At 42.1% G+C, this 16,956-nt stretch overlaps 1 protein-coding gene across 2 annotated transcripts in view; it reads right to left on the bottom strand.

Moving 5' to 3' along the window:
- aff1 (AF4/FMR2 family, member 1) overlaps positions 1 to 16,450 on the bottom strand; it is a 94,775-nt gene extending 78,325 nt beyond the window's left edge. The window contains exons 1-2 of one of the 2 annotated variants that reach the window (XM_063210694.1): positions 16,358 to 16,450; positions 16,056 to 16,161 (exon numbers count right to left, since the gene is read on the bottom strand). In XM_063210694.1, the coding sequence (XP_063066764.1) occupies positions 16,056 to 16,072 (17 nt within the window). In that variant the 5' untranslated portion in view covers positions 16,073 to 16,161; positions 16,358 to 16,450. Of the gene's footprint in view, positions 1 to 16,055; positions 16,328 to 16,357 lie in introns of those variants that run through there. The other variant, XM_063210695.1, reaches the window with a different exon arrangement.
- Positions 16,451 to 16,956: the final 506 nt, after the last annotated feature.

Raw genomic sequence — 16,956 nt, 5'->3', positions numbered from 1 at the left:
GGGAATGAGTGTCAATCATGACAGAGGTAATTACTGACACTGCCCTCGGGGGCTCCTGCTGGAGCTGTAACATCTGCACCCCCCGACACACACACAGACACACACACACACACACACACACACACACAATATAACTCACATACACACACGATATAACTCACATACACACACACACCCCCCCCCCACAATGTCTCTCTCTCTCTCTCTCTCTCTCTCTCTCTCTCTCTCTCTCTCTCTCTCTCACAAACACCCCAATGTCTTTCTCACACACACACACACACACACACACACACACACACACACACACACACGATATAACTCACATACACACACACCCCAATATCTTTCTCTCTCTCTTTCTCTCTCTCTCTCTCTCTCTCTCTCTCTCTCTCTCTCTCTCTCTCGCACGCACGCACCACTTCTTCCAATCCCTACAGTACTCTCAACTGCAACAACTTCCTTCAAAATTGGTGGCGCCCACAATTTCACCTGAGGACTGTTAACAAATTAAAAATGTCGACAACATGTTTTGTGTGTTAGTTGTGTCTGCAACAGCACCTGGTCATTGCATTGATTTGAAAAAAAAGAAAATAATATACAAGTATATTCCCAAGTGTGTGTGGCTAGCAGCAATCTACAGTAGTTTACCACAGAGTGAAAGTTAAGTGGTAACTTAAATGGCTTGTGTTGTTTTTCTTTTTGTTAAAAGAGTGAGTGAAATCTACATGGATATAGCTGCTGTCTGTCTACAGTAGGTCTACCAATGCACAATAACCGACACAGATCTCCTAGCTAGTGCCAACAGGAGATGATTGATAAGGAAGAGACGGCTCATAAGGAGATTCTTCCGGAATCAATAGGATTCTAAGCTGCTGAACTGATCCCACCATGTTGCATTGGTAATGCACAGTATGCTTAAAGGTGCACTGTATAAGATTTTTTAGTTGTTTATTTCCAGAATTCATGCTGCCCATTCACTGATGTTACCTTTTTCATGAATACTTGCCACCACCATCAAATTCTAAGTATTCATTATGACTTGGGAAATTGCACTTTTCATACATGAAAAGGGGGATCTTCTCCATGGTCCGCCATTTTGAATTTCCAGAAATAGCCATTTTTAGCTGCAAAAATGACTGTACTTGGGCCATACTAGAAAATATTAGTTTATTACTTGGTAAACTTTCACGAAAAGATCAAATTTGGCAATAGGCAACCCAGTTTCAATGAGCAGCATAGTTGCAGTACCTTTTTTGACCATTTCCTGCATAGTATATCCTCCCCCTATTAAACACAACCCAAGCCTTCTTTGAATTGAGTGCCCCTTTTGACCATTTCCTGCACAGTGTCCCTTTAAAGGTGCACTGTGTGAGATGGTAGCCAGAGTAGGTATTGCAACTATGCAGCTCATTAAATGTGTGCTGCCTATTGCCAAATGTAATATTTTCATGAATATTTACTAAATAATAAACCAATGTTTACAAGTATGACCAAACACTAGTGCTTTTGCAGCTAAATATGTCTTATTTCTGTAAATTCAAAATGGCAGACCATGGAGAAGATCCCCCTTTTCATGTATGAACATTTTTTCCAGTCATCATGAATACTTAGAAGTTGATGGTGGTGGTAAGAAAAGAAAAAGTAACATTTGTAAATGGGCAGCATGCATTCTGGAAATAATCCACTAAAAATATTACACAGTGCACCTGCTGCTGAATTAATCCCACTTTGTTGCATTGGTAATGCACAGTATGCTTAAAAGGTAGAGTATGTAGGATCATTGGTGAAAAGTCTCCAAGCCAGTCCAGTGTTTCCCCCAGCATTTTTGCTAGTCAGGGGTTGTGGGGCTAAAAGTGTATTTTTTTGCCTAAGCACCTTTAGAAATTACATTCACACCATGAAATCTTAATCTTTTCAGGGGCCTAGTCAAGGTGGTAGGTGTTTCTTGTCAAGGTGGCCGCCTTAGTAATAAAGTGCTGGGGGAAACCCTGCAGTCACACAGTAACAACAGATACAAACAACTGGCACCGGCAGCAGCCACACAGTATCAGTCTCTGCGTGACAAGCACAAAGCACCAGCAGACTACAAAAGCCAAAAGCTGTCCCCCACAGGGAACCCCAGCATGGTGTAGTGCAGTGTTTCTCAAACTTTTCCTGCCATTCCCCCCTTCAGACGAAGGGTATCTGTCTGCGCCCCCCCTCAAGCAAAATGCTTACGAAAATACAAATAAATAGGCCGTAGTAAAGTTTATTAAAGCCTAATATACACGTATAGCCTAACTATGATGTTCTCTAAACATTAGTGAATAAATTAATGAATATATTGTGAATGTAAAGTGAATGTGTTAACTTAATGACAAAGCAGAAAAGTATTGAAAAAGAAAAACCCTCTGACTTTACGCGCCCCCCCCCCCACCCCCCACCCCCCTCCAATACCTCCACGCCCCCCTAGGGGGGCTTCCGCCCCCCTTTGAGAAACACTGGTGTAGTAGAACAAAAGCCTCTCCCTCTAGAGAGCTGGAGAGGTCTGCTTGGGGACCGCGATGTGGAGGAAAGTGACACCCGGCACTGCCACCTCAGGAAGTCACCGGTCCTTTTTGAGCGACAAGAGCTACAGGTAGGCTCTCATGGAATCACAGGGGACACTGACGAAGGCAACAGCCGAAACGTTTGTCTACACTTCTGCTGCTATGTAAATAATAAAAAATAAAAAAGAAGAAAAGAAGAACCCGAGTGCGATCCACTTTTTCACCTTCCAAGTTATTCAACTGGAGACGCACCACACGGAAGAACGCGGTGTACCTGAACTACTACTTCTCATGGAATCACAGCCAGGGGTAGTGGAGGTTACGGTTACGGAGGAACAGTCGGTGGCGTTTTAAAAAAGTAGCACACGTCAGGGTGGCCGGCGCAACCACAACCAAGATCACCATTGTGAGCACATTCATTAATTAATTGTGGGTCAAAGACGTATTTGTCATTCAGTGTTACGGACACCTTCCGCCGACTGTAACTGCAAAAAAACATGATTTTTAAATAGTTTCAAGTGAATGGATGACAGCAGAGGCTTTCATGAATTCCCTGTAACAATTAATAAATAAAAAGGGTCATGTTTTTTACAGTTACAGTCAGCAGAAGGCATCCGTTACACTAAATGACAATGCCATTTTGCACGTCTTTGACCCTTGTACAACTTGCTTCATTTACATGGAATGACTGGTTTTATATAATTCAGCAATAATAATAAAAGTAATTTAGTCCAAATAATAGTTAGCTTTGGTTGCTCCACCCAACTTCTACTAAAAACGTCAATGACCTACACTATATTGGTTCCAGGTGGTTTACACGTGATGCAGAATTATTCCTTTTGAATCAAAGTTGCCCAAGGTTGTGTGAGAACGTCAAGCCAAATACAGCATGTTGGACCTATAATACTTTGATTAACACTTTTTTCAGCTTGGAAGGACAAAATAGACAACAGCTTGTGTGTGTGTTATTATGTGACCCAATGAATATGAAACTGCAACAGATTTTCCTCCTGTGTACAGTGACAATGATATAATAGGACCCTTGAAAATAAAAATAAAAAGAGTGTCAAAATTGACAAAAAATATTGTCACCATCATCTACATCAAAGGCACTAAAATGGTTTGAGGTGGAGGGAGGAAAAACAAAAAAGAAACGGGAAACAGTTCAATCATTCAGTCACCACCCCCTCCCCAAACTCAAAACCCCTCTAAACCCCGCCTGCCCCTGACGCTTCCATAGCAACAAGTGAGATGGCCTAGATTGCAGACAATGTGCTGCCATTACTCACACATAGAGAGAGAGACAGAGAGACAGAGAGACAGAGAGACAGAGAGAGAGAGAGAGAGAGAGAGAGAGAGAGAGAGAGAGAGAAACAGAGAGAGAGCATGCGAGAGACTGCCTGGCCCCTAACATAGTGGGAACTTTCTCAACAGTTCCGGCTTGCCCTCTCTTCCTGTCCCCAAGTGTGATGGGACAATAAAGAGTGTGGTTTCACGACTGTGCAAGCTTGTCGGCGATTTCACGACTGGAAAAAGTTGCAGTTTTCACTCCTGACTGGCTCAGGCCTTGACACCCCAATTTCAGCAACATCTCGAGTTATAAAGTTCAGGTTCTGAAATATCTGGACAGACCATTGTATTGTACAATCTCTGGGACAGACTCACTTTTGCGGAAATTTCAAATACTGTCCAAATCACTAATAGTTTAAAAATTAAGCAGTGGAACATACCTTTTTGGCCAACTTCCAAAACACATTTGACACTGAATACACAGGGAGCAAATCAGGCTGTTTACAGTCATGTGAGCTTATATCTCCAACCTATGGTTAACTTGACTGAAGCATAATGCTTAAATTGCTCCCCTTCATTCCAATTCCATATTTGCATTTAATTGATGCAAGAAGTTGCCTGTTTTTAGTATATCTGTAGGAAAACCTACTTATTGTATACTTTCGAATCTCAACCATGTCATGCTCCTTCTACAAATTCCAATGGAGATTTTTCTTCGGATGTTTTCTGTTAACAAAGAAGGCTTTATTCGTTTTTAAAAAAGTATTCCAAAAGCTTTATTTACATGCTTGAAATGCTCTATAAAACCTCTGTGGATGCTTGCGCAAGTTTTCCCTAAGTGGCTGGCATGCGTCATAATGGTATACATGCTCCTCGCAAGATATGAAAACCAGACAGCAGAGCAGAACCTCACAACCCTTCTCTAAACAAAAGCTCAAAATGGCAACTTTTGACATAGTCTGTTGACCAGAAAACCTCCAGATATACACAAATGGAGCTGGACTTCCAAAGCAATCCAGAGTGAAACTTGAGTTGAATTATCCAAGGCACTCTTCCTAAGGTTAAAATAACCTTTAATAAACGGCTAAATCATTACTGAAAGGTTAAAAACGCCAACATGTTTCGGCCAAGAAGTGGCCTTCATCAGGGCAGAGTCAATTGTGAAAGCCACAATCCAGGTTGGACTTGGGCCAAATGAAATGCAGGCCATTACACACAGTCGCACAAGAGCCGAGAACTGAGGACCAGTCAAAGAAACTCTAAGCAGCAGCAGTAAAAGCACATAGCAGTGATGTTTGCGTCTTGGCTTTGCCAGTGGGTCAAAGACGTGAAAAATGGCAGTGTCATTCAGTGTAACGGATGCCTTCTGCTGACTGTAACTGTAAAAAACATGACTCTTTTTATTTATTTATTGTTACAGGGAATTCATGGAAGCCTCGGCTGTCATCCATTCACTTGAAACATTTTAAAAATCATGTTTTTTTGCAGTTACAGGCGGCAGAAGGTGTCCGTAACACTGAATGACAAAGACGTGTTTGACCCCAGTCCATGGTGTGCAGAATGTAGCTGGACTTTCAAAACCATCCAGAGTGGATTTTGAGCCAAATCAAATGCAGGCCATAACACAGTCACACATGTGCCTGGAGCCAAGGACCAGTAAAAGAAGCAGCAAGTCACAGCTGGCAGCAGCAGCAGCAGACTAGAGTATTGACTGCTAGTGTAGACCATTCTGTGGAGCAGAATTAAAAAAAAACCTAGAAATGCACTCAGAGACTGCAGACCTCCGCCAACTTAAGGAAGCTGTTTGTTAGAACATTTGACTGTTACCCCGGATTATTATTTGAAGTCTTTCTGCATTCTTTTTGTGGAGTTAGAAACTGGAATGTCAAAATTCGCCCTGTCCCGCAATTCAATTCTATTCGTACGCTAGCAAAGGTGAAGAATCTATTAAAAAAAGTTCTGGATCCGTTTCGTGACCCGGATCACCACCAAATTTTAATCACTTGTTCCTTTGGTCATTTTCAAGAACTCCACAAAGTTTCAGCCAAATCCATTAACGGGTACCCGAGTTATCCTGCTGACTAACAGACAGACAGAGAGACAGACCAACGCGACCAAAAACATAACCTCCTTGGTTGGACGTAACCAAGGACAACAAAGTGATCAACAGCCACACTCAATGTGAGTAACACGCATAATACTATGGGGTCATTTCACGTGAAATCAGACGCTTTGGGACCCGACCGATCCGGATTTCAATCATACTTGGTGTGCCTTTTTAGTAGCAAGGTAGCACCCCAGAACTGCATTGGTTTGAATCTGGCACTAATATTAAGGGAGAAACAGACTAGGAAAGGTTCACATGTGAGGGTAGGACACTATACATTCAGCCTTGAATATATCAGTCAGTGTTAGTCACAAAAAGATGCCTGTGGTGTTATTTGAAAGCTCTTTTCTGGCTCTACATATTACACAATCAGCTTGGAATACAACAACTCTCAGAATATGAATTATGATAAATTGAAAAATTAAAAATTGAATATCTAAAAAAACTATATTTTAAAATGGCCAGTTCCTTGTCCAAACGTAGCCGGCAATGTCATTAGCAACACCTCAAATGCTGGTGTTCGGTTTTTTATTCATTTCAGAGAGAATTTGACTCACAAATATGGCATCATACAGACCACTTACTAATAATATGGTAATACCATAGTAGCACCACATGACAAAACAAAAACAAAACAAAAATGGTCAGTTTCCATGGTCCCAGGTTTCAGAAACTAAGGCAGATGTCCATTTATACACACCAAATGATGATATGTGAATGTTTGAACATTCCTTCTCTGTGTACCTGTGTCATCTTCCCTTTACCGTACTTTAAAGAGATAATCAATGGCTACACTCTCATTTTGTACTCTACCAGTGCATTCGAGGCAGCAGCTGTGTCTTTTGTAGATAATGTATAAGTACGTCCCGTTGCAGTTACAGGTTCCACTACCAGAAGCACATCCTGATGATCCATGACAAGTCTATCCGGTCTGAAGGGAAAAGTGAAGGATGGAGATGGTCCATGAGGATGCAGGAAGTTCAGTTTCACCTCTCCAGTGCTCGGCATACATTCCTCAACACATGCTAGCCACCAGTTGCCATCATATACAGCTACAACATACCCTTTGATGCTTGAAAATGTAACACATTCCTTTACTGAGCTCACTCTTTCAACTCTGCCATCTCTGAATGCTGAAAATGGCCTAACTTCCACTGTGTCCATTGACAATGGGCAGAAGCTGTGTAGTTTTTGAGTACCTGGAATAGTTCTTGCAGATTCAAACCTCTTCAACGGGTTCTCAGAGTCAGCTTCATGATGGTGCATCTCTCTCAAGAACATCCATTGCCAGTTTGCCACAACAGAGATGTACCATCATGAAGCTGAGAACCTGTTGAAAAGGTTGGAATCTGCAAGAACTATTCCAGGTACTCAAAAACTACACAGCTTCTGCCCATTGTGTTTCTGAGTAGGGGTGGTACAGTTCACAAAATTCACGGTTCGGTTCATATCACGGTGTCAAGGTCACGGTTTTCGGTTCTCTACGGTTCTTTTTTTTAGTTCATGATAAATGATGCACTGGGAATATTAAACAATATTTATATAACTGCAGTTAAAAAGTGATGTATAGGCTTATAATAGGCTTATTGTATAGACTCATAATGTGAAAATGGTGTGATTTTAATTGTGTCATCCTCTGATTGGTCTTATACGCTAATGTTTTAATCAGAGAGACTGGATAAGATACTCCTAGAATGTCTGTTTTACATATTTTTCTGGGCAGTAAATGAATTGCGGTTTGCGACAGATTGCACGGTTCGGTTCGGTATGTGTGTGAATTGTACGGTTTCGGTTTTCGGTGCGGTTTGTGCCATCCCTATTTCTGAGTAACTTACCTGGAATAGTTCTTGCAGATTCAAACCTCTTCAACAGGTTCTCAGAGTCAGCTTCATGATGGTGCATCTCTCTCAAGAACATCCATTGCCAGTTTGCCACAACAGAGATGTACCATCATGAAGCTGAGAACCTGTTGAAAAGGTTGGAATCTGCAAGAACTATTCCAGGTACTCAAAAACTACACAGCTTCTGCCCATTGTCAATGGACACAGTGGAAGTTAGGCCATTTTCAGCATTCAGAGATGGCAGAGTTGAAAGAGTGAGCTCAGTAAAGGAATGTGTTACATTTTCAAGCATCAAAGGGTATGTTGTAGCTGTATATGATGGCAACTGGTGGCTAGCATGTGCTGAGGAATGTATTCCGAGCACTGGAGAGGTGAAACTGAACTTCCTGCATCCTCATGGGCCATCTCCATCCTTCACTTTTCCCTTCAGACCAGATAGACTTGTCATGGATCATCAGGATGTGCTTCTGGTAGTGGAACCTGTAACTGCAACGGGACGTACTTATACATTATCTACAAAAGACACAGCTGCTGCTTCGAATGCACTGGTAGAGTACAAAATGAGAGTGTAGCCATTGATTATCTCTTTAAAGTACGGTAAAGGGAAGATGACACAGTACACAGAGAAGGAATGTTCAAACATTCACATATCATCATTTGGTGTGTATAAATGGACATCTGCCTTAGTTTCTGAAACCTGGGACCATGGAAACTGACCATTTTTGTTTTGTTTTTGTTTTGTCATGTGGTGCTACTATGGTATTACCATATTATTAGTAAGTGGTCTGTATGATGCCATATTTGTGAGTAAAAATCTCTCTGAAATGAATAAAAAACCGAACACCAGCATTTGAGGTGTTGCTAATGACATTGCCGGCTACGTTTGGACAAGGAACTGGCCATTTTAAAATATAGTTTTTTTAGATATTCAATTTTTAATTTTTCAATTTATCATAATTCATATTCTGAGAGTTGTTGTATTCCAAGCTGATTGTGTAATATGTAGAGCCAGAAAAGAGCTTTCAAATAACACCACAGGCATCTTTTTTGTGACTAACACTGACTGATATATTCAAGGCTGAATGTATAGTGTCCTACCCTCACATGTGAACCTTTCCTAGTCTGTTTCTCCCTTAATATTAGTGTCAGATTCAAACCAATGCAGTTCTGGGGTGCTACCTTGCTACTAAAAAGGCACACCAAGTATGATTAAAATCCGGGTCGGTCGGGTCCCAAAGTGTCTGATTTCACGTGAAATGACCCTATGCTAATAGCAATAGGCCTACTGTACTAATACTGGCCCAATGTATCATGCCCGTAGGCCCTCACAATCCTACTTGGCCTATGGAAAACACGGAGCAGCAGTCGCAGCAGCAGTGATGTTTATGTCTTTGCTCTGCCAGCTCTACGATATGGAGAATGATGTAGCAGCACTAGCCGTAGTAGCAGCAGTAGCAGCAGCAGCAGCAGCAGTAGTGGTGCGTGGGTCTTGGCTCTGCTCTGCCAGCCCCACGATATGCAGAATGTGCTGACAAACTGCACTGTCCCAGACTGCCATTAGTCACTGCCAGAGCATCACCAGAGAGGGTCAATCTGCTCTGCAGAATCGCACTCCACTTCTCCCCCACCCCACACACAAACACACACACCTTCACAAAACGACGACTTCCCACACACACACACACACACACACACCCTTACAAGTCTCCCATCGTGTACACACACACACACACACCTTTTCACAAAGCTCCTACCCCCACCCACCTCTTCACAAAGCTCCTACCCCTACCCACTTCTTGTCTTCACAAAGTTCCTACCCCCACCCGCACACACACACACACTTGCTCTCCCTCTACAAGAAACACCCCCCCCCCCCCCCCCACCCATCCACAAAAGCAGTTCAGCTCTACTCAGGCAGCCAATGTGCTTTACTGTACAGTACTGCAGCTCTACAGACATACACAGCACCGTACTTCACTCTGCATGACTACACTCACACCAACACCAACACCACACGCTGCCACTGCGCACAGAGCAGCCAGGATACAGGTGCATTTGCACAAAGCCAAGCTGGCTTTTCTTTTAACCGCCATGAGCGTGTGCGTGTGTTTTACAGACCAAAAAAATAATCATAGAGAAACAAAATTGCACCTGCTTCCACCATTTTGCCGTTGTCCTGGTGACACGTCATGAAAAACGCCACAAACAAACAAACAAAAAACAGCATAGAGCAGACTAAAACTGTCAGAATGGATACATTCCCTCTGGATTAAAAAAAGTAAGAACTTACTCTACTCTACTCTACTCTACTTGTAAACAAACTCAACAGCAAATTCCAACATTAGCTACTGATACTGACTAAAGAGTAATTTTAGGGTTACATATAAAGAAAACAAAAAACAAAAAGCAAAGCATGCTCCTCCTTTTTCGTAGCACATCCCCCTGTTCAGCTGGGAATGCAGAGTTTAAAAGCCGCCCCCTCCCATACACACACACACACACACACACACACACACACACACACACACACACAGTGAGCGACACCACCCCCGAACAGAGTTGTGTGTTATAGTGTGCTGAGGCAGCAGTCCAGCAGCGTCCACCACTTTAGTGACACAGGGGGGGGGTTGTGGGAGGGGTGCAGCGGTGGGGGGGATGTGCCCCTTTGGCTCGGGGTCAGAGGCCACCCCTGTCCTTCAAACAATATCATCACTCAGGAGCCTCCACACCCACACACACACAATATCAGCACTCAGGAGACTCCATACATATACACACACAAAAACACCACCAACACACACACACACACACACACACACACACACACACACACACACACACACACACACACACACACACACACACACACACACACACACACACACACACACACACACACACACACACACACACACACACACACACACACACACACACACACACACACACACACACACACGTGTGTGCCTCCATGCCTGCCAACATTTAGGCTTCAAAAATTACCCTTGAGTCAGCTCACAGGCTGCCAGGTTGGGCTGAGATGAAGTCTGGCCAGACTGAGCCCCTGATGGTTAGTGCACTGACTAGCCTAACCTTCGCCAGACGGGATTATTATTAATCCAGATTAATCGCTCTAAAACTGTGATTGTTACCAAATGAATGTCAATTCATGTCAATTCATGTCGTGGTGATCACCTTTGGGAATGTTTAATTGATTCCCCTGAAATTGATGCTATTAACAGAAGAACTTCTTAGAAATCAGTTCTCAGTTCTGTGGCAGTGGTTAGATTCGGTCATCGTGACAAGGAGGAAAGGGAGGCAGTTCCCAGTCCAGATGTTGACGGTACAAGACTGACAAAACAAAAGACTCACAATCTTTCACAGAGCCATAGTGATTCTTGTAGCTTATATATTGTCGACAATCAGCTTTGGTCACAAAGACCACAATCAAACATATAAGCACATTAATGTAGCACAATAATTGCATTACAAAATGTCCAAAACAAAACAAAAACAGAGTCCAGGAGTATGACCTTGAAATATAGGCAACAACACCTGTGAAAAAAAGCGAGTGTTGGCAGGTGCATGCTTCACAATTCTACGTCAACATATCTAAGTATACCAGACGCAAACAAAATCTATACATCAGTGCTCTTTTAAATAACACAAGCAGCCAGGATCATAATATTTCAATTCCATGTACAGGCACAGACAACAGTTTGAAGTTTTAAGTGACACCAACTAGGATTACAAGATATCAGGAATATCACCCCTGGCACAAGGTGCATCACCCACATCACGGGAGAATATGATTCACCATTTTCACATGTGCAAAAAATGTTATAGCTCCTATGACTCTCCCGTTCATCACAAGAAAGCCATGTTCTAGAAGTTTTACTCTTAACACCACTGACGTGCAGAGAGACACAAAACCATTAACAGTCACGCAAGGCTGGTGCCTGAAGCAGGTATCAGCAAAGAGGTACAGTAGTACGACATCCCAACATCTTTGCTGCAACTCTTCAAACTACACTGATATGGAAATTCCCTCCAATGTCTCTGATGACAGCTGTTAAGAAACGGCTAGGTTTTCCCTAAATGACAGCAACTAACAAGGTAATGCAAGTAGCCTAGTACTTGACAGCCCCATTCACCTTGGGAAAGATCATTTTTAAAAGGGACATGACTTCTTTCAGATTGAACACACTCGTGGGGTGTTGTAACAATTGATGTGAGTGACAGAATCACACCCAGGTTCCTTTCCCCCAGGGCTATCCTCCTCAGTACGGTGCATTTCTCTGTTAGGTCTCTACGTTTGGTGGAACACACACTGCAAAGCTGGGGATGTGCCCCAGGTGTAGGTGAAACAGCCATTGCCAAGCTTCTTTGGAAGATGATGACGATGATGGCATTTTCAACACACGAAATACCTCAGGTTCCCACAGGAGAAAAGCAGGAAATAAAAACAAATCTTAAGCCATCATGTGGTGTGGTGGCGGCACAACTACTCCCTTAAGTAATCTCAGCAAACATTCTTCTGAAGGAGTACTGCAAGTAAGTGAGTCAGTCGCTCCACACAGCAGATGAGCTGAACTGACAATGAACTCAGCACAGGTACAAGATCTCCTTGTGAGTGACAGAGAGAGAGAGAGAGAGAGAGAGAGAGAGAGAGAGAGAGAGAGAGAGAGAGAGAGAGAGAGAGAGAGAGAGAGAGAGAGAGAGAGAGAGAGAGAGAGAGAGAGAAAGAAAGAAAGAAAGAAAGAAAGAAAGAAAGAAAGAAAGAAAGAAAGAAAGAAAGAAAGACACCATAAACACAAATGAAGAGAAGAGGTCAGTGCAAAGCCAGGAGGTGGCCTAGATTAAGGAGACCGTAATGTACCTGTGCCCTGTGGAGACCAGCAATCATTCGCTCTTATTTTAGACTCCACAAAAAATACCAAAACCAGTGTGGATGCTGTTTCGCATTGTGGATCATGGTGAATTTTAAAATTAAGACCATTGTTCACTGAACGCAGATTCACAGTTCCACTTGGGCTAGCTAGACAAAAAACACATGAAATTCACTAATTTCCGCTCAAATTCTCCTCAAACATCTTGCTGCTACAAAATGGCTGCCAGGGAGGAAAAGCTGTTTTTAGTCCGTCCCATTTACACAAAAAGTTACCACTTTGGAGTAGGGGTGGTACGGTTCACAAAATTCACGGTTCGGTTCATATCACGGTGTCAAGGTCACGGTTTTCGGTTCTCTACGGTTCTTTTTTTAGTTCATGATAAATGGTGCACTGGGAATATTAAACAATATTTATATAACTGCAGTTATAAAGGGATGATGCGCAAGTTGAATTTGACCTTTTGCATGTGTCTGAGACTTAAACTGTCGTCAGGTGTCGTCCAAATGCCCTCTTTCTATTGGCTAATAGAATTGGACTTATCACTAAATCTCCTACATATGGTTTGTATAGGCTTATAATGTGAAAATGGTGTGATTTTAATTGTGTCATCCTCTGATTGGTCTCATACGCTAATGTTTTAATCAGAGAGACTGGATAAGATACTCCTAGAATCTCTGTTTTACATATTTTTCTGGGCAGTACATGAATTGCGGTTTGGCACAGATTGCACGGTTCGGTTCGGTATGTGTGTGAATTGTACGGTTTCGGTTTTCGGTGCGGTTTGTACCATCCCTACTTTGGAGTGAAAGCGGTTTACACAAACACTGGTCCTCACATACTCTCATTATTCCTACATAACCCATTTGGCTACAGACTCAGAGCCTGCTTCAATATGGTAATTTAAAACCACAAATTTCCCTTTTTTCGAATAATTGTGAGCCATAAAAGTCGCAGTGTTAATTCAACACTTAAAGAGTGGGACCAACTACAACGTGTTTTACAAGTATTCGACTATCTCAGTGTTGAATTTACTCTGCAAAATGTAATGTGTGGGCACACGTTTTCCTTATTCTTTTGCGGAAACAACATCTCCCTTTATCTGCGTGCCCTGGCCTTTCTTCCTCATCTCCACCTGATAGACCCTCAAATTTCCTGATGAGACGAAGAGGAAATGAAGCATTAGCTGCAGTAAAACACCTTCACAGAGCTCCTTTCCACAAAATAAGGCAGTATGTTATGCAGCACAAAGTCACTGCTCACACACAGAGTGTCCAAATCATTAACATGGCTCATCTTCAAACACCTCTTCTCCCTGTCTCGGACCATGGTTTTATTAGTCAAATGCAGTATCTCAACGCAGGGTTGCCTGGAAATCCATGTGATGCTACTGTACACAGAGTTGTTGAGACAATGTCTGTCACACAATATGATGCATTTTCCACCGTTTCACTGTCATGTCACATGTGCCTATGACAAAACAGTAACATGATGAGAGGAAGATTAAAAATATAAAGATGTTGCGCAATGGAACATCCTCATCTCGTCTTAAGTTAACCTGTGACCAGCTTCTCTCCAGGCCACTGTTTAAGACAAGAAAGAAGCCTTTGGCATTGTTTGTTGAGAAGATATGCACACATTGGCTGAGAGGTACTTATTGTCTCATTCACAGTAGAGCCAGCAAAACAGATGTTTTAAACAAACAAACTTAATAGATTGTTTTGTTTTTTTTTAAAAACAGACTGTTACAAATACATGTTTCACCAGAATGAGTCTTCAATGGCCTTGTCCTCAGAAAAAAACAAACTGGCCGAATAATCTAGCATGTGTTTTTGACACAAAGTACAAAGAAATTGGCAATTACACACCGTTGATCTAACATCATCAGGTGCCAATACTGAATACTGTGTAGGATGGGAATCTAAGGATCAACATTTCAAGGTCCCTTGTCTTGTCCCAAATCAGTGTTTGGTACATTCGTGGAAACTAGCCATTTAAATACTCAGTAAGCATTTTAAAAGAGAACCAATATATTACACTTTGAGTCCTGTGTAAAAAAAAAGGGAGTGGGGGTGCAAATGCATTGCAAATCACTAGCCTCCCTCTAGCTTTGAATATTATATTTGGCTTCCATACAGTGCAAAATGCACACCAGGTTTAAGGGTCAATACCACCCATTCTTCGGTTCAGATATAGAAAGGCGCTTTGGTCTCTTTAAAAACGTCTCCAAAAACAGATAAAGGTATGGTTTGGCCCACTTTCTTAACCTGCAGACCTGACCTAAGCCTTTACAGGAAAAAGAAATCAATGTCTTGTGGTCATTTACCTGTGAGCCCACACAGTTCCTGCCATGAGGTCACACAGCGAGCAAGGTACTGTATGGAACAGAACATGTTCATGGACTCCACAAACCTAGACGGAAACTTACTGTGATAACTGCCAATTGTGTGTCTTGGCTTAATTATTTCCTAGACCTATACAATCAAACTATTATATATAATAATAATGTACAACAATAATAGATGAATAAGTAGGCTACAGTATTTCCTAGTAGGACATTTGCAAATTAGTTATTGATAACCTGCTGTTGGCTGAGCCATTTCTGTTTACGAATGTGAACTGAGAGTTTAACTCAGTTTAACTAGTTGGGTGAGCCAACTGCACAATGTGTCCCACGATTACACCTGGGAGTATCCAAAAATGCAGGCAAGCACTTTCAATTTTTGGAGTAGTGTAGTAATACTTAATATCTGTGTTCACAAGCACAGCTTGTTGCAGAAGACAATAAGGTCATTCAAGAGACACCTCAACCTATCAGTCATCACTTGCTGTCTGCAGATATGTCAGCCAATTAAAGAAATGAATCTTTCAGCTGATGACATGGATCTCCAGGTATGTATGGCTTCATGGTGTTATCTTGAAAATTAGGATGTTGAGAAACAATTTTTTCACCACTCTTTACATGAAACAAAGTGCACAAAATGTACAGTTTAAAGTGTCATACTCAAGTTAAACAAGACACGAGAAAAAAAAATCAGGTTATCATTACATTTGGTCGATAATGTTAACCTTGCCAACCGTCGCCGCTAGCCAACAAACACGAGCTGGCTCGTGCTTACTGGTTTGGCAGAGTTTAGGTTACATCAACACAGCTGGGAGTAAAACAAGAGAGATAATTCCAGGTGATTCCATCTCTAGATTTCATCAGTGTTGGGTTTTATCATGGGCTCAGATATAAAGGACATACGCTCGCTTTCGAACACGGACATAAGGGGCAACATGTAACGAAATCACGCTTATCAAACAAGCTTGACGGCACAATCCAAACTTCATAGGCACAGATGTCAATAAGCTAGCCTGTTGGCAATGTAAATGATTTTAACTGCAGCTAGCTACTTACCTTGGCCAAGCAGCCATAGTGCGCTTTACGAGCCAAATTTCAAGTTGCTTTCCATGGGTTGTCGGTGGTCCGTGGCAGAACGTCCGTCCTATCTCACATGGTTGAGCTGTTGAAAATCATCGAGCATTTAATGCAAATTGTTTTTCTACGACTGTTCTTTCATAGTTCTTAACTTAATGTAGCAGGATGGCTAGGCTCTTGATCCCTCAACACCGTGGGTCGTTCTATTCCACTAGCCATCCGGGGATCTAGTGGATTCTAGTAGGCTGATGACACTCGCTTCTCAAATACTGCACACTTACCCAGCGCAAAATCAGAACACACAACAGTGCAATGAATTCCAAAACGTGTCCGTTTGTTTGGAGGGCTACCTGTCCGGAGAATATATTTCTAACATCAATGTCAATTGGTAAACTAGTTCTACAGCAAGTAAGTTTTTACAGGAGCACCCCTTCCGGAGAAATGGTACGGCCGTGCCTTTCCTATTATGGACATGTTATTTTGACCAAGCTTGGCAAACTATTCGCCACCACCTAGTCAAGAGAAGAAAAAACATCTTCGTGAAGTGCCCTTGCTACAGTAAAATATGAAATAAAAACGTTTAATACATCTAGCATATCTGGTGAAGATTGTCATGTCATGTTTTATTTGTGACCTGTCAAGTCACTTAAACCCTGTCAGGGAATTACAAGTCTTCTCAAAACAGATGAACATGTCATTTTACATGTCATCACAACAAGACCACTGAGAACCTTCGCTGATCTAAGTTTCTATGCTGCCAGAAATGTAGTCACCCTATGCTGGCCTTGTGTGCATTAGGCTGCATGTTATGCGTTATTATGCGTTCCCAAAACAGAAACAGGTGACACAGTCTCTATCAAATGCAGGCCAAAAGGTCAAC

Source organism: Engraulis encrasicolus, chromosome 11 (genome assembly GCF_034702125.1).
Source record: "Engraulis encrasicolus isolate BLACKSEA-1 chromosome 11, IST_EnEncr_1.0, whole genome shotgun sequence".
In the NCBI taxonomy this organism is placed as follows: domain Eukaryota; kingdom Metazoa; phylum Chordata; class Actinopteri; order Clupeiformes; family Engraulidae; genus Engraulis; species Engraulis encrasicolus.
The sequence above is the reverse complement of the archived record's forward strand: the minus strand, read 5'-3'. Positions and strand labels throughout refer to the sequence as shown.